General features: G+C 43.9%; 1 protein-coding gene across 3 annotated transcripts in view; it reads right to left on the bottom strand.

Moving 5' to 3' along the window:
- The window catches only part of LOC134456613 (neural cell adhesion molecule L1-like protein), a 76,911-nt gene that overhangs the window by 11,745 nt on the left and 42,666 nt on the right, over positions 1–22,500 (bottom strand). For 2 of the 3 annotated variants that reach the window (XM_063208029.1, XM_063208028.1), the window contains exons 23-24: positions 21,959–22,138; positions 4,582–4,713 (exon numbers count right to left, since the gene is read on the bottom strand). In XM_063208029.1, the coding sequence (XP_063064099.1) occupies positions 4,582–4,713; positions 21,959–22,138 (312 nt within the window). The remainder of the gene's footprint in view (positions 1–4,581; positions 4,714–21,958; positions 22,139–22,500) is intronic. The other variant, XM_063208030.1, reaches the window with a different exon arrangement.

Genomic DNA, 22,500 nt, shown 5'->3' with positions numbered 1-22,500 from the left:
GGTACGGGTAAATAGTTGCCCAAATGGGCGGGGTTTTAACGTTCCGAAATTTCACGGGTGGGTATGCGGGCGGGTAGGTTAAAATACGGGTGGGTAGCTCGGGTAGCACGTCAATCAAAATGGTCATAGTACTAGGAGGCTATTTTCTTTTTTATCTATTTAGATTTAGATTTGTATCTATTTAGATTAGGGATGTGCACGAATATTCGAATGTTCGAATATTCATTTTCCTTTCGAATTTAGAATAGTCCTGTCGAATAAAAAAAATCCAGCCAAGTGCAGTGTTAAGTGACAAATGAAACTACTGCAGGGTTACATTAAATTAACCTAGTAGCTCCCCTGTATTCTAATTTCTCTGGTAGTTCTAGATACGATGCTCATCTTTCATTTCCAACACGTAAAGCGAGTGTGTCTGAAAGCGTCCCGCCCCCGCCGACACGACACACACACACAGCCAGGGAGAAGCCACGTATTTCAGGAATGGGCATTGGGCATTCATAAATAAATCGTTGACACTGTAAATCTGCAATTGGTGATGGTTTTGTAAACATGGACTGTCATCTGCAACTGTTCGGGAATAATGTCACATCAATTTGCGTCTGATTTGGCCAGCGTAAACTTCTGCAAGGTAAGCTACTTGTAATGTCTAGCTGTTAGCCAATGTCAGCGTCAACAATGGCAGGTTATTTCAATATCTCTAACGCTAATAATGATAAGCTAACAAGCGAAGTAGGCTAAACTATGAGTACTCTTTAGCTGAGGCGATTTTATCACAACAATGTCAATTGCTAACTAGTTCTAATGCAGCCCAACTAGTGTACAACTGTTCAGTGGGGTTTACTTTGCTGTGCCACGAGAATGGAAGGAGGGGAAGGGAGTGAGAAATATTTCTCGTCACGGACGCACAGACTCCCTCTTCCAGTGAACGTGCTGCTGGACGTTCAGAGGTGTACACTCGACAGCATTTTCAAGCTATTGCTCCCCCTGGTGCTGTAGATGGAAGGCCACTGTAATAAGTATTGAACTCTATGATACGTCGGTGGAATTTAGGCTACATGTTTTCAAGGGATGACGGTGGGAGTCCATCAATCAAATGCACATCCCTAATTTAGATTTATCTATCTATTTTACCTCTTTTTGATATCACCGCAGCCGTTATGACATCAGTCACGTCATGCCTACTTTCGATTTGAAGTATTTTTTCACGGGCACGGGTGGGTAACGGGTAGAATATTAACGGGTCCGGGTGGGTACCGATTTAACTTTGATATTACCGCATGTTTACGGGTGGGTGGGTAATGCACTGCACGGGCATGGGTGGGTATGGGTATAAAAAAATGGACCCGTGCAGGACTCTGTTTCCAAACCCCTGGAGGGAGGATAAGAGCCATAACTCAAATGCTTGAATTTAGTTTTCAGCTGCAGTTAGTCCGATGAGATCCACACTCTTAATGGATCTCATAAGGTAGCATGTAACATCACATAGGTCATATTAATTTAGGTTGCTAAGCAACCAGAGTATCGTGATTTTCTGTTGTATGGTCTATGTGTCATATCCTATGAATAGCTTGTGTTGAATTACCTTTTTAAAGAATGAAGGGCCAAGAATTTCAGGACTTTCATGTTATATCTGCTGAGAAATGTGCTTTCGTAAGTGGCCGTGAAACCACTGCTTATTTCCTGTTGATGTTCCTTGTTTTTAAAAGTATGCAATTTTTTAAGTCCTAATGAAGACAGAGGACTATGCCGTTAGAAATAAAAATGGGTTCCTGACACCCAAAATAGAGACAAATGTAGTAGGCCACTTCAAATGTGACTGGACTGCCTATTGCCTTCCTGGCAATGCACACTAGTAAAAAAATAAAAAAATGACTGATCCTCACAGTCATGGGCTTATACAGTAGCAAACTAAAGGAATAAAATCTGACGAGTCAATAAGTTGCTACATTTAATAAACAAAATTGTATCAAAAAAACAAGTTGTGCATATACCCTAACATCAGCCCAGAAGTCTAGACACAACCCATTGCAGTTCATTACCAATTAGCGCATTAGTTCATTAGCATTTTCCATAAATCCAGTCAGATGGGTCACATTGTTCTGCTCATGTGGTCGGATTAACACTAAGATTCAGACCTGACAGGGCTGCACTGGTGTGGTGGTATAGAGGGGCAATGGTAAACAAGCTAATTTCTCTGATTACTAAAGCCTGGCTCAAACTGCGCAATTATCGGCCTGATTCTCGGCTGAAAACCCCCTTTACGACAATTGCTGGAACGTTACCCCCCAGGACCATCGCAAGCGATTGTCGGGAAAGATTTCCTAATCGTGGGCGACGTTCTAAGATGAGCAGCTCAAAGAGTCGCCGATCGCAAGTCATAGAAATCAAACACTGTTTGATATTTGCGACTGGAAATAGAACGTCGGGCATTATCTCGGTGGCTGCGAGCAGCGATAAGATTGACAGTTGCGATTCTCGGTGCACCCCGACACCAAAATCGGACACAGAATCGCTAGTCGTGTAGTTTGAGCCTGGCTTTATTGTGCTACCCGAATGCATGCACCAGTAGTAGTTTAATTGTAAGTCCTTGCATCTACTATGCATACTGGGCTCCAGGGCCGATGACATCTTCGACTGTGCCCGGGACAAAAGCACCTGAAATGGCCCCCCTCACAATGCATGCTAGACCACAACATTTGATGTGGCCAGGCTCAACGGGCTTAAATATATAATATCAGTATTATTGATATTATTATGAATATTCATATTTGGTGCATTCTTCACTTGGTAAAAGTCAAGATTGTGATCTCTACAAACAAAGCTACATAGGAGTACCTTTATTTGTGCAAAGCAAACCTACGGTATAAAATCAGGAGAGAGTCCTCTGTCACAAATGCATAGTAATTGACTTTACATCAAACATTTGGAATAGTTGCGGTGCTTGTTTTGCCAAACATCCTCCGAGTGCGTCTGATTAAAAAATAAAGAGTTTCAAATGAGACAAAAGAGAAGTGTGTTGGGAAGAAAGAAAAAAAACCTAGTGACGACGGCTACAGCGAAAAGGCAGGGGTGATGAAATATTCAGCATTTCACATCAACAGTAACACAGGCAGGCAAGCAGGCGGAGTAAAGGAGGAAGAGAGGAAGGCAGAGAGAGAGAGAGAGAGAGAGAGAGAAGGGAAAGAGATGACAGGGAGGGATGAAGAGAGAAAGAGAGAGGGAGACGGAAGGAGAGAGAGAGAGAGAGAGAGAGAGAGAGAGAGAAAGGAAAGACACAAGAGGGAGGGATTAAGAGAGAAAGAGAAAGAGAAAGGAAAGAGATGAGAGGGAGGGAGGGATGAAGAGAGAAAGAGAAAGAGAAAGAGAAAGGGAAGGCAGGCGACCGGCCCATGGATGAAAAGACAAAGGGGGGACCAGGAAAAGCTGCGGGCACCCATGCAGGTGGAGACAGGAGAACAAAGCCAAGTGATCTGAACCTGTCTGTTTGACATGCATGGTAATAAGCACTGCAGGTGCAGGCCCCGGTGCCAGCAGCCAGGAGAGAGAGAGGAGATGGGCTGCGGTGGGGTGCGGTGCGGTGGGGTGGGGGGGACTATAGGAGTGAACTGCGACAGAAAAACTAGGGCTCCATCAACACTGCATGCGCACCCACATATGTTCTCTCTCTCTTGCACACACATGCACACACACAGGGATGTACGCACACACACACGGACGCACGCACAAACGCACGCACGCACGGACGCACGCACACACACACACACACACACACACACTCGACATAAAACACACAAGAACACACAGACATATCCACAAATATTCTCTAGTCTGGGTTTTTTATGCTGAGGACATTCACACAAAAAACTTTTAAACTAAAAAAAATCACACACAAATACAACCCTTAAAACAAAACATCAACAGGCCTACAGTATACTGACATGCACTATTTCAATGGAGACTGGCATACAAAAACTCACAAATACCTGCACACATATTCTAACAATATTCACATGCTACATGCACAGTCCTTTCCTCCCTCTCAGCTATGGCAATCTTTTTCACCATTGCCAACTGAGCCAGTGGCCAATGTGACCCTCACAATGCCAGCCTGTCTGCTGTCAGCAGTTTTCTGCCACAGTAAAACAAGCACACAGCACACACTCAGGGCCAGGATTTGGGTCCACACACACACACACACACACACACACACACACACACACACACACACACACACACACACACACACACACACACACACACACACACACACACACACACACACACACACACGCACACTCACACACACACACACATGCACACGCACGGACAAACACACACATGCACACGCACGGACAATCACACGCACGCACGCACGCACACACACACACACACACAGACACACACACACACACTCACACAGGGCCAGGATTTGGGGTCACACACAAACACACACACACAGACACACAGACACACAGACACACACAGACACACACACACACGCGCACACACACACACAAACGCATGCACACACACACACACGCACACACACACACAGACAAGTGGTGTCCTGCGGTACCCTACCTGCATACTTGCCTCCGCGGTTCCGGGAAACAAAACAGGCGATGAGCACAGCCAGGGTGGCAAGGGGCAGGGCACACATCAGCCCCACGAACCAGCCTCGCGACGAAACACCCTCGGCACGCATCTCTGCATCTGTAGACAAGGGCACAGGGAAAGGTGGAGAACAGGGAGAAGAAGGAAAACAAAGAAGAAGAGGAAGAAAGTGAAGGAAAAAAAGGAAGAAGAAGAAGAAGAAGAAGAAGAAGAAGAAGAAGAAGAAGAAGAAGAAGAAGAAGAAGAAGAAGAAGAAGAAGAAGAAGAAGAAGAAGAAGAAGAAGAAGAAGAAGAAGAAGAAATCATTACGGTACATCATAACATTTAGTCTCACAATTGACTATTCATACTGTAGCTTCCAAAGTCATTCTGTACTCTCCTTATGACTGTGGGATTGTAATCCTGAACGGGGCAGCCTCAGTACTGACTGCCGAGCCATGACATCAACCAGCACATTGCTGGAAGGTGCACCGTGTAATATTTTTAGTAGTTCATTTCATGAATCCATGCTGTCATAGTAGTAAATATTGGTTTATTATTCAGAAAATATTCATGAAAAGATCAATTTTGGCAATAGGCAGCACAATTTCGATGAGCTGCATAGTTGCAATACCTACTCTGGCCACCCTGCGCCACCATCTTCCACAGTGCAGCTTTAATGGCTTTACAATGACTATCAAAGCAGTGCCAAGCAAATTCGCTGGGTACTATTGCCCTACATGATATAACAATGGCAGCATTGCTGCTACATAACATTAAGACAACCCCATGGATCCTTGAGAGAAAATGGCTTTTGATTGCAGAGGGTGGACATGTTGATGAAACCATCATGTCTCGACAGTGCTTGAGTGGCTTTGCATGTAGAGTGTACAGAGAAGGGCTAGTAACCTTTGACCAGTAGCCTTTAACCTTTAACCTCTGACCAGTAGCAGAAACAGTGTCATGTGTCATTCTCCGCTGAGGTTTGAGCACATAGCTAGTCGTGAGTCACTGATGCTCTCACCTTCCTCTCTGGTGCGGATAATGTCTTCGAAAAACATGGTGCTATCGAGCCGGGGGCTAGCCTGCAGGCGCACCGTATAGACACTGCCTGGAGCCAGCCTTTCAATACGGTGGAAACCCCTCGACCTGTTCAGTGCCTCAGAAGTCCTCCAGATGCCCTCACCTGAGATTGGGCGTGCGGAGAAGGTGGGTGGGCGTGGGGGGATGTCGGAGTGAGGTGGGTGTGATTCATTATGAGGTATGCAGCAGAAACAGGAGTGGGGGGAAGTTGCCAGGGTGCAGATGGATGGGGGGGGGGGGTAGTTGAAGACATGCATAAGCAAAGAAAACAGTTAAGAACAGAGAAAAAGACAAGAAGCACTCCACCATTTTGGAAAAACAGCAGTGCATCAGCATATAGATTGCACATTAGAAAAAAAAATAGCACAACATCTGTGTGAGGCCAGTGAGAGTGAGGGAAAAGAAAAGCTTACGGTGATTCATATAGGCAATGTAAAGCTCAGAGTCCTGGTGCTCTCCTGGCATGGTCCAGCTGAGTTTGACAAATGTGTCACTGACAAAGAAGCTTACATTCGACGGCCCTGACAAGAGAGAGAGCAGGGAAAAAGGGTAGGCAATCCAGAAATAGAAATAAAGAGGCAAAGTTAGAGGGAACGGGGCCAGGTTTGACCTAAAAAATCCCAAAGAACAATAAAGTCAGAGTTTTGTTGGAGAAAATACTAATTTCCCAGATAGAGATCCACCAGGAATTAAATTGTTGCATGTTACAATGATGGCTATTCTTCATCTTCTTCGTTACAACAGAGAGAAGATGGTTATGAGATGTGTGCATTGTTTTCAATTGATTTTGCTCCCAAAGAGTGTAATTTGAAAGGGCGCTGTTTGACAATTCCCACAGCAAATTTAGTTGTTTTGTTGCTTCTTCTTTTTTTAACATTACAGGAATAACAAGAAATTGCTCCTGGGTGGGAGATCCTGAGAGAGAGCAGTAGCCTATTAGGTCTGGAAAAGGGCAAATTTCTCCAGTAAAAACACTGGTTCTTGTAACAAGACTACATCACGGCATGAGCAACCAACCACAGGCAAATAAAATAAGACATTGATGGAATTTGGAACTGCATGCATGTCAACACAAGGCAGAGAGGAGGCGGAAAAAAGAGCAGAGAGCATCATCATTGGACGTGATCAATACTGACAATCCTAATGGCCTTGATTGACAGCGGTAACACTCCCATTCCCCGTGCAGGCGGAACCCCTGGCAGCAAGCACATTACCTCAATTCATCTTACCCACAGCTTTGCTCTCTCTCAAAACACTGAATACCCTCTTACCGGCTTACTGCCAATAAATTGGCAAGGTATTGATTTCAGTGGGATTACTTTGAGGGAAATGCGAGAGAAGGAGATGCCTCTGAGAGCTTCGTACAGTACATGCGGAGGTCACTGACTGAGGTCATCCACTTAAGGCAGGAAAGGGTTGTACATTATGTTAACGGAGAAAATGACCGTACTGGAATGGGAAAGGCTGACTGTTAGGCCTTGGGGGCGTGTGGGGTGGGGGGATGCGTGCCTCGCAGATGCAGAATCATACTTGCTACGTTTACATGAGACATTCAATTCGTAATTACGTAACTGACTTTAATTCTGAATAAAGCTTAATTCTTCTTTGAAAACGTCATGGAAATACTTCTTAATTCGAAATTAAATGGAAGATCAAAGTGAATTTGATAGAACTATTTAATTCTGAAACATTAATTCGGATTTAAAACCGCCATGTAAACGTAGCAAATAAGGCAGATAAACCACACCTGAAGTGAGCCTAAAAACCAGAAGCCAAATGCTGATTTTAAAAGTGCATTTTTTAAAAATGCACAAACTGCGTTTACTCTCCACCACACCAGGAAGAGATGGAGAAGAGCAGAGAGAGAGAGATGGAGAGAGAGAGAGAGAGAGAGAGAGAGAGAGAGAGAGGGAGAGAGAGAGAAAGAGATGGAGAAGAGCAGAGAGAGAGGGAGAGAGAGAGAGAGAGAGAGAGAGAGAGAGAGAGAGAGAGAGAGAGAGAGAGAGAGAGATGGAGAAGAGCAGAAAGAGAGGGAGAGAGAGAGAGAGAAAGAGAAATAGATGGAGAAGAGCAGAGACAGAGAGAGAGAGGGAGAGAGAGAGAGCAGCAGCCATTCAGCTAACAGAGTTAATCACTGGCTCTTGGCATCCAAGTGGCCAAACAGGGCGAAATGTATTCCTCTGCATGTGTGCTGACAAGAGGAGGAAGAAAGGGATGTCATCAGAAATGCAAGGACGACCGTGGACAAAGGGAAGGTCAGCAGAAGAATGACTTGTCAGGGTCTTTGCTGCCTGCGACAATTTGCATTTGTTTTCGAGTAGTGTGTGTGTGCCTGTGTGTGCCTGTGTGTATGTGCGTCGTGTGTGTGTGTGTGTGTGTGTGTGTGTGTGTGTGTGTGTGTGTGTGTGTGTGTGTGTGTGTGTGTGTGTGTGTGTGTGTGTGTGTGTGTGTGTGTGTGTGTGTGTGTGTCTGATTCAACATAGTATCCCCATGGCATGTTATTGCCAGGCCTGCTACAATTCGTTGTTTTCGAGTAGTGTGTGTGTGCCTGTGTGTGCCTGTGTGTATGTGCGTGTGTGTGTGTGTGTGTGTGTGTGTGTGTGTGTGTGTGTGTGTGTGTGTGTGTGTGTGTGTGTGTGTGTGTGTGTGTGTGTGTGTGTGTGCGCGTGTGTGTGTGTGTGTGTGTGTCTGATTCAACATAGTATCCCCATGGCATGTTATTGCCAGGCCTGCTACAATTCGTTGAGCATTGAATTAACACTGCGAAGATACCAGCATATATGCTCTACAGCAGTGATTCTCAAAGTGTGGTACAGGGACCACTAGTGGTCTTTGACAGAGCACAGGTGGTCTGCAAGGGGATTTCTATCGTACCAAGACAAGCTAGCAGTAAGCTATATTTGTAACATTATTACAAAGCTAAACATAGCATTTTCACTACAATACAGGCTTGTGATTGTGGATAAAAAAGTAAGTGATCTGCGTCGAAATTAGCAGTGTCAAATTAGCAGCCGTCAACTGTCAATTCAGTTGACAACCGGTCCCTGAACATATTTGCGGGGACAAAGTGGTCAGTCCTCGGTCTGAAAAAGTTTCAGAAACACTGCTCTACAGTCTTCAATTCAATTTTCAAAGCAGAAACCACTGAACAACACAGTTGTATTAACACTAAATGGATTGGGACCACATATTTTCTCAGAACAGTGTTGAATTACCACATTTTTTTTTACTGTAGGTCCATGTAAGAGGTGGGCTTTCTGTGAAGTCTGTCAGGCTGTATGCTACTTTTTCCTGAATAATGTGACTCATTCCTAAAAACACCCCCACACAATCCATACTCAAGCTTGAACCCCTACCAGAGCTCATTTGACTGTATTTTAACTCCCTTGGAACAATTATGTCTTAAATTGACGTCGCTTTTTTAGTTTGAAGGGCTCCCACACACAACTCTTTAAAGAGGCACTTGAAATGTATTTGACTCCCTTGAAAACTCCATGTGCCATGGGGGGATGTGAGATTGCCGTTGTGCTATTATGCATATGCCGCAATCATACAGTCTAATCAAACAATCACAGGCATCCTGAGACTGACGGAAGTTTCCGGAAGCCTCCCGCGTCTTGATAGTTAGGAACCCCCCTGATGACTTGCAAATGAGACAAAGTACATGTACTGTATAAGTTGAGGTTAAAAGCTCCCACATCCAAACGTCTGACTTGGGAGCAGGACCAATTAACAGCCAGACAAAAAAGTCTGAAGTAGGGTTTCTACCCGAAATATAAATAAAAAAAATAAGTGGGAGCAAGAACCCTGGTTGTAGCGGACTTTTCTCTCTCTTTTATCTGACAAAATACATACACAAGTGTGGAGTGAGGGAGCAGGAGTATCCATGATACTGATGTGCAGTATGTTGTAATGCAGTGGTTCTCAACTGGAACAGTCTTGGGACCCACCATTTTCCACTCTCATTTGGTCGCAACTCAATTTTTTTAGCGTTCAAGTCAATTCTCAAAGTGTAACCAAGACTCGAATGACTGGTTGCACGCTATCTATCTCGCATAAACATTCAGATTGTATCTATGATAACAGATGACACGGAGTTCACTAGCCTATCAAAATAAAAGTTGCGGAGGGGTCATGGATGGGTCGCGGAGCCTTGGTGTAAAAAAAAATCCAACTTTTCCTGCAACAATTTACAACTTTTAGTTGAGAAACACTGTTGTAATGTGTACTATAGCCCAGTGGTTCTGGTAAATCTAGGTTACGCACAACAAAGTAAATATAGGTCGCCCCAGTCAGCTGTAACTTCGAACGTAGGTTGTGTGACGTCTTTAAATGTGTTACTTTTCTAAGCTTGTGTGGTATCGGATGCGATGCCATGTTATGGCTTGTTGCTTTGGGGTGCCTTGAAATTTTTCATGAATTGACAGGGTGCCTCGCCTATAAAAAGGTTGAGAAACACTACTATAGCCGATATCAGGGACTTTTACACTGCCCATGAGGGACTAAACCGATTCTCTAGCGCAGTGGTTCTCAACCTTTTTTTGAATACACGTCCCTTGGACCTCATCCTAAGCCTCCCAACACCCCTTTTACCTCTTCATAAGCCTGTCAAAGCCCCCCCATACCATTAAAAAAAAATTGGACTAATGCCCTCAATGACAACTAAGCACGCCCCCTCTCAACTCTATCCTCTATCTAGCCCCTTAGGGCTCCCCAACGCCCCCTGGGGGGCTGTATCTAACGAGTCACACTTAAACACTACCTGGTGGAATGGACATCCCCCCTGGAATCTTCAATAAGTCAATATTTAAATCAATAGTTTAATGTTGTGACTGTATGAAGCCTGCGAATGTGTGCTGCCTGAGGAGGACCTTGGCGTGTGGGAGATTTAGAGTGTCTCAGAGGGATGGAGGGCAGGAGGAGGGGGGGTGGGGGTGAGGGTATGAGGGGGGAGAAAGAGTGAGCTGGCTGATTTATGTTGAGCCCAGGTGGCTGCGGATTGGCTTAGAAGTGCCAAGAAGACTGTCACAGAGAGAGAAAAAAAAGTATCACAGACATGTGCTCCTTGATTTCAAGGGCATATCTTCAGAGAATGCAAAGGCAACAAGAAAAGACTGAGCAGATCTAGTCTAGATACATGGTATAGCATCAGTAACATATAGGCACATAACCCCTTCATGGTTTTTGTTCTGTTCTTTAAAGAGATCTTCTCCAGTCTAATTCTGCTGAACTCTGAATGAAAGGATCAATGATGACACATAAGCAAGGCAGAAAAATCAAGGCCTAGCAAATTAATCTACAGAGCTGTGGGAGGTCAGAGAGCGTCTTATGCCTTGTGTGCAATCTTAACATCACCTTGGATGCACAGACCGACACGCACGCTAATGATCGGGCAAACACATGCACGCACACACGCACACGCACACGCACACACACGCACACACGCACACACACACACTACCAATGCCTACAGTATGTCTAGAACATTTTGGGTAGTGTTCACATTTTTGCCTGAGAATGAAGACAGGTTTTGGCTCAGAGCCAGAAAGTGATTGCCTGAGGCACAGTTAAACTATGCCTAAAACATCACAAGCAGTGCCATTTGAATTATTGCTTTGTTTACACCGTCCGTGACAGTCCATGAAGCACTCAGACAATTGTTGGCGATAATGTAAAAGAAAAGGAGAGTCTGTCACAGTTAGTGAGATCTGTGGAGTCTCGCATATTGTTTCCCATTTGCTGAGTTGGGAGAATGTCAAAAAAATAACAAACTAAGTAAATAAATAAATACATTTAAAATAAAAACATATATTTTTTTAAGATGCTGACACAAAGGAGGGAGATATTCTGGCGGCTCCAGATGGTGCACTTGTGTCAATTGTCTAGAAATGTGACAGGAGACTGACACTTCCTGGCGCATTTCCAGTAGAAACTCTGGTGTCTAGGGACGGGAGAAACTAGGGCTTCTTTTTTTCTCCTTTTCACTCCCATCTTCAAAGCTGGCCTCGGACCAAGGCGCAAAAAAAGTAGTGGGGCAAGGTAGAATCAGTGCCAAACCTGAGCCACTCTGAAATGTGCTGTCAGATTGCACACGCTAGCCGCAGTGCTGTACTGTATGTATGCGCTGAACCCTGAACCTTGAACCCAGTTGTTTTCAATAGATTAGAGTTGTGTCGTTCATGAACGAGCCGGTTCTTTTCAACGGCTCCCAGAAGTGAACGATGGGAACCGGATCACAGCTGGGGGAGCCACTCAGCCGCATTATCGTTCATTTTTCATTAATTTTTAGCACGTGACCTCGACGTGAGTAATTAAATTTGGGAAAAAAACACAATGGTTTGCCTTAAAGAGTGGCAAAAACAGTCTTTAGAAGCAGGAGAATAATCAGTTGTTGTTTCAACAAAATTACCTAGAGGTGGAGTCAAAATATTACATTCTAAACACTGAATACATAATTTAAAAAAGAGCCAAAAGAGCCAGTTTTTTGAACGGCTCTTTGAAACGAACGAGCCACTAAGATCCGGATCCCATAAAAGAGCCATAAATCCCATCTCTACAATAGATATCCACAATGCCATGACCGCAGAGCAGTATACAAAAAGTATTGCGTTTTTCACGAGCGTGACCACGGCTAATGTGGAACTACACGTGCAGTAGTCAGATTTCAGTCAAGTTGAAGTCTGTGACATGGGACACGATAGTGCTGCTTTTGTTAGGCAGCATGCATGCGCACTTTGCCAGTTTGATGCATTGTGGTTGGACCAGGGGTTCCCAACCTTTTTCAACTTGGGGCCCACTCAAAATTGTCAAAAATGTTCGGTACCCACCTCTGACCCAATTAAGAATAAAACTCAAATAAATCAACAGCAACACACATCAAAATATGATTACTGTATTATTTTTAGAAAATGATTTCAAGGCCCACTTGGAATACCTTCAGGGCCCACCAGTGGGCCCGGCCCATAGGTTGGGGACCACTGGGTTAGAAAATTCTAATGCATCAAACTGGCAAACATGCCCACTGCCTAGCAAAAGCAGCCCTGCATCACAAACGTGCCCATTAACTCTTGCAATCAAGAAGGAGGAAAAAAAAAAATTGACTTGAGGAAGTGAATGGAAGGCAGGAAGTCAATGGAAGGCAGAGTGGAATACTGCTGGCAATGTCAAAGCTATGACAGCTATATCAACAACTTCTACAGTCTTCAAAGAGCTGACACTCCTATACACAGCTAGGTTCCAGGTGCTGGTGAAGTGCAGTCATCAGTAATCCAAGGTAAACGAGACGCATCACCGCACACTGGTGGACTTAGTTTTGCAGATTTTTTTCATTTAGTCCACCAGTGTGTGGTGATTCTTCTTGTTATCCTTGAACTTCTAACATGTACTATAATACAACTGAAAATTGGGACATGTTTAAGGTTGCCATGGAAATGGCAAATATTGTCTGTATTTTCAAAGGAAAATATTAGAAGAAATAAAAACCTCAAGGACAAGGTTTCCCAGCATTTGCACAAGATCTTCAAATGTCATAGTGCTCATTTGAATTTCTTTCATGTAAGTTGCTGAACTCTGTTTGGAACTTTCTGTCTTTGATGTGTTCTGTTAGGGGGATGTCACCAATATTTCAAATCCAGATCGGAATAGAGGGCAAAATATATTCACCAGGAACGTTTCCTCACCAAATGAAACAAACAAACAAACAAACAACACAGGTGTTTGGCGTTGAATGGTAATTGGTTGGATTTGGTATTTCTGTGACAAGGAGTCAGTAAGATGGATTGTGGTGTGGAGGAAGCACATTATCCATTCCAAGAATCCATTCTATACTTGAGGCCAAACGTTGGCAAAATAAGACCCCTGGGTCTCAGTCCGCCAGTGTGACTGCATGACTGTTCCAAATGCTCAATGTTCATCTGTGGACTTACCTTATATAGAGTAGATTCTAAAGCACAGAAAAGCACAACCCACACTTCAGCACTACAAAAACACAACTACGGTCTCTACAGGCCAATGGTAACTATAGCAGTATCACTAACAGTGATTTTTAGCCCTTCACAGCTACAGGCGATGTAACGCCTTTGCACTTGACACCAGTTCTACCAAAATTAGCACTACCACCATCATGTTCTACCTACAGTTACAGGAAGAGTCCCCTTTGGGACAGCCGGTGATTTATTTACATCTACAGTCGTGCTAGAAATACTTCACACAATACGTACTGGTCTCTGCGGGGACTTCTGTTGACATAGTTGAGAAGCCTTCAGAAGGAAGTGAAAAGATGGTGAGAATGCAGGTCTTGTGCTGTGCACGTACAGTACATCTACGTAACAGAAACATGAACGTGAAAGCCAACCACAAAGCACTACTGCTGCCACTTCTGCACACTTAGGGGGCTCACTAAGATTATTGGAATGCCAGATTCGTTATTAACATGAATAGGACTGAAATGATAAGGAATCAACATCATCGCGGAATGAAGACCATTTGTATAAATGGAACAACTCTGCTGACATGTTCTATTGTACAACTCTCAGATACACTGTGCAATTGATTTTTTTTTTACACTGCATTCTTAGAAAGGCTCAGAGACCGAGCAACACAGCAGACAAAAACGAGGGCTACAATCTCACTCTTCAAGCAGCAAGCTGAGATTTGAACAGTAGCCTACCTAAAAGTCATCGGAGATTGATTTTTTCAGAGATATAGAGAATAAATATTTCACTATTGCCCAAGTGTTTTTTAACAGTTACTCTGCCGTTATATTCTGGGGGACTACAATAATCAAGTTCTGTGCTCCCCCTCGTGAACTTTGTGATAAACATTAAATATGGCTATGAATGTTTCCTATAAATATTCTTTCAATGGTGGAAACATTTTTGTGAATTATTGATACAATTTTTAAAGCCGAGCTGAGCTATTGTGGATTTTGCCAGTCAGAGAGCGAATAATACTTCACATTTTGTCAAGGTCCTTTCTTTGGGTGTCTGTTTTATTATTCAGTATTTGTTCTCATTTCCCTCTTAGCTGATACGGAGAGGCATGCACCTGGGCTATCTGCAGCAAGCAGTGTTAAGGGCAGACACTCCACTCCACACACAATCTCTCAGTCCGGGGACGAGGAGTTGCACGAACTTCCCCCACTGTGGCGAGTGGTGGGATTAAGATTTATGAGGCTCCAGTCGGGTGTCTATTATGTTCCCCTCACTGAAGCCCAGGAGACACAAACACACTGTGCAATCTCACAGGACCTCGCTCTCTCTTACTACTACTTTCAGACAATGCTCGGTTAGGCTGTATGGACAGGAGCTCCCTTATTGTATCTTCAAAATTCTAGAGAAATATCTAATTTACTACGTGCTCTCTCTCTCTCTCTCTCTCTCTCTCTCTCTCTCTCTCTCTCTCTCTCTCTCTCTCTCTCTCTCTCTCTCTCTCTAACCTGGCTCCCATTCTTAAAATTAATTAGCAGTTTGTCATTGTTGCCTTTCACCACATGCCCATCAACGATGGTGCCGGGAAAAAAAACATGAAATTAGGTGGACAAACACACGCACGCACGCACGCACGCACGCACGCACGCACGCACACACACACACAGTCTTCCGCTTTTGTTTGCCAACACATGGCAGCTATCAACACTGCAGAAAGTCACACATGAGCAGCTACACGTAACACCTACGAGATCACACACCTGACCACACACTTCACATCTGTTCCTTTTGACCGACAGCCAAACTCTTACCAAAAATGGGACAAAACTCCTTGACTGAAAGGGAGGAGGGATTAAGGACTTGAAAACACTGGACGATTTCTTGGGAAGTAACTTACACATTTATCTTTAGTAAGACAGCTAATTACAAGCACAGTATGTGATGTGCAAAGCAATATCGGCTATTTAGATATGATATTGTATTGGGGAAGCTACTCTTCAGTGGCATGAGTTGAAATTACAAGGGACTTTGAAGACACCTGCATAAGAACCTGACCGCAAGGCAAAAATCAGTCAGTGAAGACAAATTGAAATGTGTAACCTACTGTTTTGGGAATGGTGATGACGGTGATGTAAGTCAGGGCAATAAGTCAGACATGAAACTAGAATAGTGCTCGTGTCAAGCTCCAAGCCTTTAGGGCAGGGGTGGCCAACCAGTCGGAGACCAAGAGCCACATTTTGTAATGTGTCACAGCAAAGAGCCACATCGGCACACAAACATCACGCGGGCATATAAACATGCGCACACCCACCAACATGGGCATCACCCATCCTTCTCGCACCACAGACCAGCATACACAACAACACATGGGCATGAACATCAGCCATCTCTTCCTTTCTCACACAGACACAGACAGACAGACAGACAGACAGACAGACAGACAGACAGACACACACACACACACACACACACACACACACACACACACACACACACACACACACACACACACACACACACACACACACACACAAGTGTCAGATTGATGTTACACTCCAACTTAATGGCCTGACTACAAGACAATCCTGAATATAAGTTAACCCTCCCCCCCCTTTTTTTTTTTTACTGCTTCAATTTTTTGGGGAAAAGGGTTTTTTTCAAGATAAAAATGTTGTTTTACATAAGAAGACAAGGGTACACAGGTCAAAATTATGTTCATAAATTCTTTCATATTTTAATAAAACACGTTTCACAGCATAATTTCCATGAGCACTCTTTATAACAGAGCACGAAGTAACGCGGCACAAAGATTCTCCGCCTCTCTTAGCTCATTCGGGGGTTAGGCGCACAAGCACCGCTTTCTTGCGCACAGATGATTGTTGGATGTGTGACGACACCATCCAAAATTAACAAGGTGGTTCGTCAAATCGCCGTTCATTTTCCATATTAATGTTTCAGGGGGTGCTGTTTTCTTTTTGAGACTAAACTGAGCGCGGACAAGCGACAAGTCGATTGAAATTGTTTCCCACCTGCACGCCGTCTGCCCGCGCCGCTTTGACAATGGCTGATAGACCACGGCCGACACAGCGAAAACCAGGATAGATGCGCTATTTTGTCTATAGCCCGCGAAAATAAGACAATGTTAAACCAAAAACATAATTTCACATTTGGGTCAATAGCCATGAACACTCCTAACAGAGCGCAGAGATGGCTACGCAGGACAGAGATTCTCGGCGTATCTCTGCTCCAGACGCCTTTCTCTTCATATAATTTGCACATTTATAACCACCATATCCGAGCGATAGAATCTACAAATGTGGACAGCACATTTCCCTGACCTTATTGAGGAGTGATGGCCAAATCTTTCAGGTTAAAACATTTTTGCCGCTATTTTGTCTAGTCAGCGAAAGACACGGTCATAAAGCGCTATTTTTAGAACATAGGCTTAGGCCTAAATCACGTCTTGTATTCGCAGTAACAAATGTCACACACCAACGTGATCATTCAGGACACATTTAGGCAAGGCCTACTACAGTACCAAGACTACAGGGCACTTATTTCCCATAGTTCTAATCAACTTTGTGTGCGCAATTCCAATGCATATTGCCTATGGGACATAAACACAAACTTGGATATGAACGCAAGAGCCGCAAGACACCAGGCAAAGAGCCGCATGCGGCTCGAGAGCCGCGGGTTAGCCACCTCTGCTCTAGGCTTTGTTTTGGAAGTGGCATATTTTTGTCTCTCAGAAAACTTCCAATGTTACAGGTCCTCAGATGTGTGTACTCTACACTCTACACTAACTCCTGTGGGCCTTATTACAGTGGCATGCACCACCATACTTAATACAAAAATCACACCACTGCATACATACTTTTCACAGTAGAGTCCATTCTGACAGTTGCAGTTGATGCAATAGCTTCAGGGAACAGGAGAAGAGAGAGATCAAAAGTAGCAGGCAGACGTTTGATAACACATCATGAAACAAAATGAACGAGTGAATTAAGACAAATTAGTACTAGTTAATTCAACCACACTCAGCCGGACAAACACACACGCACACTTAAAATTGAATTTCACTTAAACTGGGCAAAATAACCAGCAATAAAATATAATATAAGTTGGCCTACACAGTTTGGCAGCAACGGCCTAATGCTTCCTTTTTATTTTCAGAGGAAATGCAATAAGGAATCCAGGTTATGATAATCTAAGCCCTAGCTCCATATGTTCAACCGCCTAAATGTTTTAATTAGCAAACATATGTGCATAGTTGCAGCAAGTAATTACTTAGATAAATCGACCAACTGGTAGAGTCTACTGTAAAAAGACAAATGTGAAAGAGTTTGTACAACTCTGATTATACACTTGGCTTCTGTCACTGGGTCGAGGTGGAAACGCAATCAAGACGCTATTCCGCAAGAACAAAGCGAGCAGGATTCTTTTGTTCAAAGCAAGTCAGCCGGTGAATAGTGCTTGATTTTTTTTCCCCTCCCCGACCCATTAATAAAAGATCAGTCAATTTTCTTCAATTTCATTAGTAAGACATACAGAGAAATGGGGGCCAACTGTATTGTTAATGTGCATGATTCATAGCAAAGTAAATGTTACGTTAGTACACGGCATTAATTATCCGGCTTTATCTGTACATGACAACCAGTTAGCGCCGCTATTGTTCAGACACTACGACTACGCTGGCTCTATGACTACACTAAGTGGCTACACAGTAGCTATGCACACATAAAAATCTTGCAGCGTTAATTCCACACTCGTGAGGTAAAAAATAACACTCAGAAAGCGTTGGTCCTACTTTCTTAAGCGTTGAAATAGCACTGCAAAATCCTTTGTGTAGTACGTCTACGACATGACCTGATGAGGGCGGGAGGCTACAGTAGCCTACACGGCAATACATACGGACGCCTGTGGAGGTCACAGCAGGTGTTGGTGTCAAGTCCTCAGGGGTCGAGAGCAAGTCAGCTAGATAAACAACCGTGAACTCATGTCAAATGGCGAAGCATGTGAAATGCTATACATTTAAAAAAAAAAAAGTAATGTACTGTCATGCATATTAGGAAAACCACGTCTGCCGAGACCGGGACAGGATGGATTAGTGCCAAGCAGGGCCGCTGACAGCTTTCACTGGGCCCAGGACAAAGTCATCTGAAAGGGCCCCCCCTACCCAATACATACAATGTAATGGGAACCCAATTCTGGGCCCCCTATCACCCTGGGCCCGGGACAACCCCTTTGCCCCCTCCCCCTGTCAGCGGGCCTGCTGCCAAGAGATATCTGCATTGCCCATGGGGGGGGGGGGGGGGGGGGGGGGGGAAAAGGAGGGGCATGACAACTACATTTAAACCCCACCGTGTTCTGAGTGAGTCAGTCTCCCGCGATCTCGATCCGACAGTAACTGTAAATAGCTTTCAGAGGAATAATTTGGCGCGCTGTACAGGCTCTTTATATGACGGCCTGATGGTACAGCAGCACTTTTTGAAATTGGCCTCTGGCGGAGCACGAGACGTCATGAAAGAGGAGCGGTGTGTGATTCTAATCCAATACCACTTTTTTTGTCAAGGTCAGCAAATTGTGTGTGTGTGTGTGTGTGTGTGTGTGTGTGTGTGTGTGTGTGTGTGTGTGTGTGTGTGTGTGTGTGTGTGTGTGTGTGTGTGTGTGTGTGTGTGTGTGTGTGTGTGTGTGTGTGTGTAGTGTGCGTGTGTGTGTTTCTGTATTGTGGTTAGCAACCCCAGTGTACCAATAGTTGTAAATGTAATCCCATGAGGGGGGGTTGGGGTGTTGGAGTGTGTTGCTCTTGAACAAGACACTTAACCCTTTAGTGGTTCCACAGGTACTGTTCTCTATTGTTACTGCAGCTCTCTTAGGTTACTCTGGCTGAGACCGTCAGCTCATTGGGAAATAATTCACAGCAATGCCATAGTCATCAGCTGACTGTGCGACCACCTTTTTTGTAAATACGTACATAGCCTACTCCAGGCTACTTGTGCACTTAAACACTAATTAAATTCATAGGGTTCTCAAGGGCTAACTAAATAGGGGACAGGCGACAAATAGTTGTTGATAAATGTTAAAGTCTACAACGCACATCCAAACTGAATGTTCTTATGTCAGACTGGCCTGATGCATCATGGTACATCTCCAGATGTGGTGCTACCCCCTCCCACCCTACATTTTAGCCCACATACAGGACATGAAACACACGTTTAAACTTTGATGAGCACTACTACACTACTACTGTACAACATAACCGAATCCTTACATCAATGGTTCCTAAATGGATGAGAAGGGACTGGTTGCATAAAACCTTAAATATACATGTATGCCTATGAGGAAATGTTATGCATTCATATAATATAATCAAAGCATAAATTGGTAAGTAACAGTATTCACTTTTATGGGTAGGCTGAGTGCAGATGGCCCTGCTTGCTGAAAAGACTCAAATGTATCAAAACAGTGTTCTGCCATTGTAGAGAGTAACAGTAACAGTAACAGATTAAGACTTGGTCCTGAAAGTTTAAACTTAAAGGATTTATCCGGAGTTGGAACAAGTTTGCCTGATTTTTGCATGTTTGGGATGAAATACAGTCACTCTAGAGCAAAATCAAGGCAAAAGGATGCGTTTTGAGAAAGTTTGATAATATCACGTTAGCCTCGTTAGCCATATCAGCTATGCAATATGAAAGATGCGGGCATCGTTTTTCGGCGGTTACACACATTTCAAAAACACAACATTTTAAAGTCTTGCACAGCTCAAAACAACGTCACACGTACCTCATAATATGTTGAGGGTATCCACACATAAACCGAAGTGTCCAAAGCCCTTCATGTATTCTTGAAAGGTCTGCAGAATGTGTTTTGTGAAGCTACTACCTTGAGAATATCTAAATTACGGTCAAGACAACTGGGTTTCCATAGCGAGTAACCACAGCTGATGGTGCGACGCACTCGGCAATCTACTTGGTGGACTTTAGTGTCAAATAGTTGTCTTGACCGTAATTTAGATATTCTCAAGGTAGTAGCTTCACAAAACACATTCTGCAGACCTTTCAAGAATACATGAAGGGCTTTGGACACTTCGGTGTATGTGTGGATACCCTCAACATATTATGAGGTACGTGTGACGTTGTTTTGAGCTGTGCAAGACTTTAAAATGTTGTGTTTTTGAAATGTGTGTAACCGCCGAAAAACGATGCCCGCATCTTTCATATTGCATAGCTGATATGGCTAACGAGGCTAACTTGATATTATCAAACTTTCTCAAAACGCATCCTTTTGCCTTGATTTTGCTCTAGAGTGACTGTATTTCATCCCAAACATGCAAAAATCAGGCAAACTTGTTCCAACTCCGGATAAATCCTTTAAGAGGCTCTGTATAATGTATATACTTTTCATGCAAATGTATCATTTCACAAAATGTAGCATTATTAAGGGGCAAAAAAATGTTTTGTGTTAGGAATAAGGAAGGTGGGGTTCTGAAAATATTCTTGGACCAAAAAAGAAGTCCCAGCAGAACATGTTTGGGCACCACTGCCTTGTAAGATAAAAAAAACCCATTACAGGATCAGACCACTAAACCTCCAAGCATGGAAGAGAGGGCTTTATTTCAAATGAGGATACAATGCTGTACTAACACTTTATGATTAACGGCAACTGATGTGTGGACCTCATCTTTCACAAGTTCATTTCAGTGTCATTGTTAACAGTTAATTTGCTGTAAAATAGCCTTTTCTCAATTTCAGCATTTTGTGTCCACATCTTTTTTCCCCAAGCACTCCTCAGTTGTGTTACACGGCAAGGCTTTATTCACACATTTGATTTCATTGCATGTTTCACATTGTTCATTTCACACAGTGCTAGGCTACTGAACGTATATTCACTACAGGCTTCTTTATAATCCCGCAGCAGCCATTTCCTTCCTGTTGTGAAATCTATGCATGAACGTCCACCACAGTGGGCAGTGACCCCCAGAAACCCCTTGACTTTGTGTACTTACATGACTCTGTGACTGGACTGACCTCTATTCCATTCTACATATGCTTATAATTCCACTGCAAACCTTTTCCCTTTAAGCCGTGAACCCTACTGTACGCATTAAGAGTACGTCCACCAGAGTGGGCGGGCGGTGGTGACCCATCATCACAGGCTTTGTTGTGCTCACATGACTCAGTGACCGTGGTGAGAGTCATTGTACGAGTGTGTATACCTGTGTGTGTACAGTATGTGTGTTTGTGTGTGATTCTCTCTCTCTCTCTCTCTCTCTCTCTCTCTCTCTCTCTCTCTCTCTCTCTCTCTCTCTCTCTCTCTCTCTCTCTCTCTCTCCGGGCTTTGTGTACGGTACTCACATGACTCGGTGACCGTGGCGGCCTCCTCGCTGACGGCCGGTCCGCAGCCCACCTGAGTGCAGGCGCGTAGGTAGAACTTGTAGGCGCTGTCCGGCTCCAGCTCCTCCACCACCCAGTGGGTCACGTCAGGGCTGCTGATGTTCACCGTGGTCAGCTCTCCCAGGTGATGCGTGTCATTTACTGGACCAAACAGGTACAGACGCACATGCCGTTATATTACATTACATTACATTACATTACATTACATTACATTGCATTGCATTTAGCAGGCACTTTAAAACAAAGCGACTTTCAAATGAGGACATAATCATAGCCAACATCACTAGCAGATACAAAGTGCACAGGACATATACAGAACAACAAGTGCAGATGCAAAGAATGTTTTTTTAATATATTACATTACATTACACTTAGCTGACGCTTTTATCCAAAGCGACTTACATTTATTTTACAGGGTACTGGTTACAGTCCCTGGAGCAGGATGGAGTTAGGTGCCTTGCTCAAGGGCACTAGAGGCATGGATAGAGGTGTAGGGACAACTG

Source organism: Engraulis encrasicolus, chromosome 10 (genome assembly GCF_034702125.1).
Source record: "Engraulis encrasicolus isolate BLACKSEA-1 chromosome 10, IST_EnEncr_1.0, whole genome shotgun sequence".
NCBI lineage: Eukaryota > Metazoa > Chordata > Actinopteri > Clupeiformes > Engraulidae > Engraulis > Engraulis encrasicolus.
Note: the sequence above shows the minus strand (reverse complement) of the source record. Positions and strands in the feature narration are given on the sequence as shown.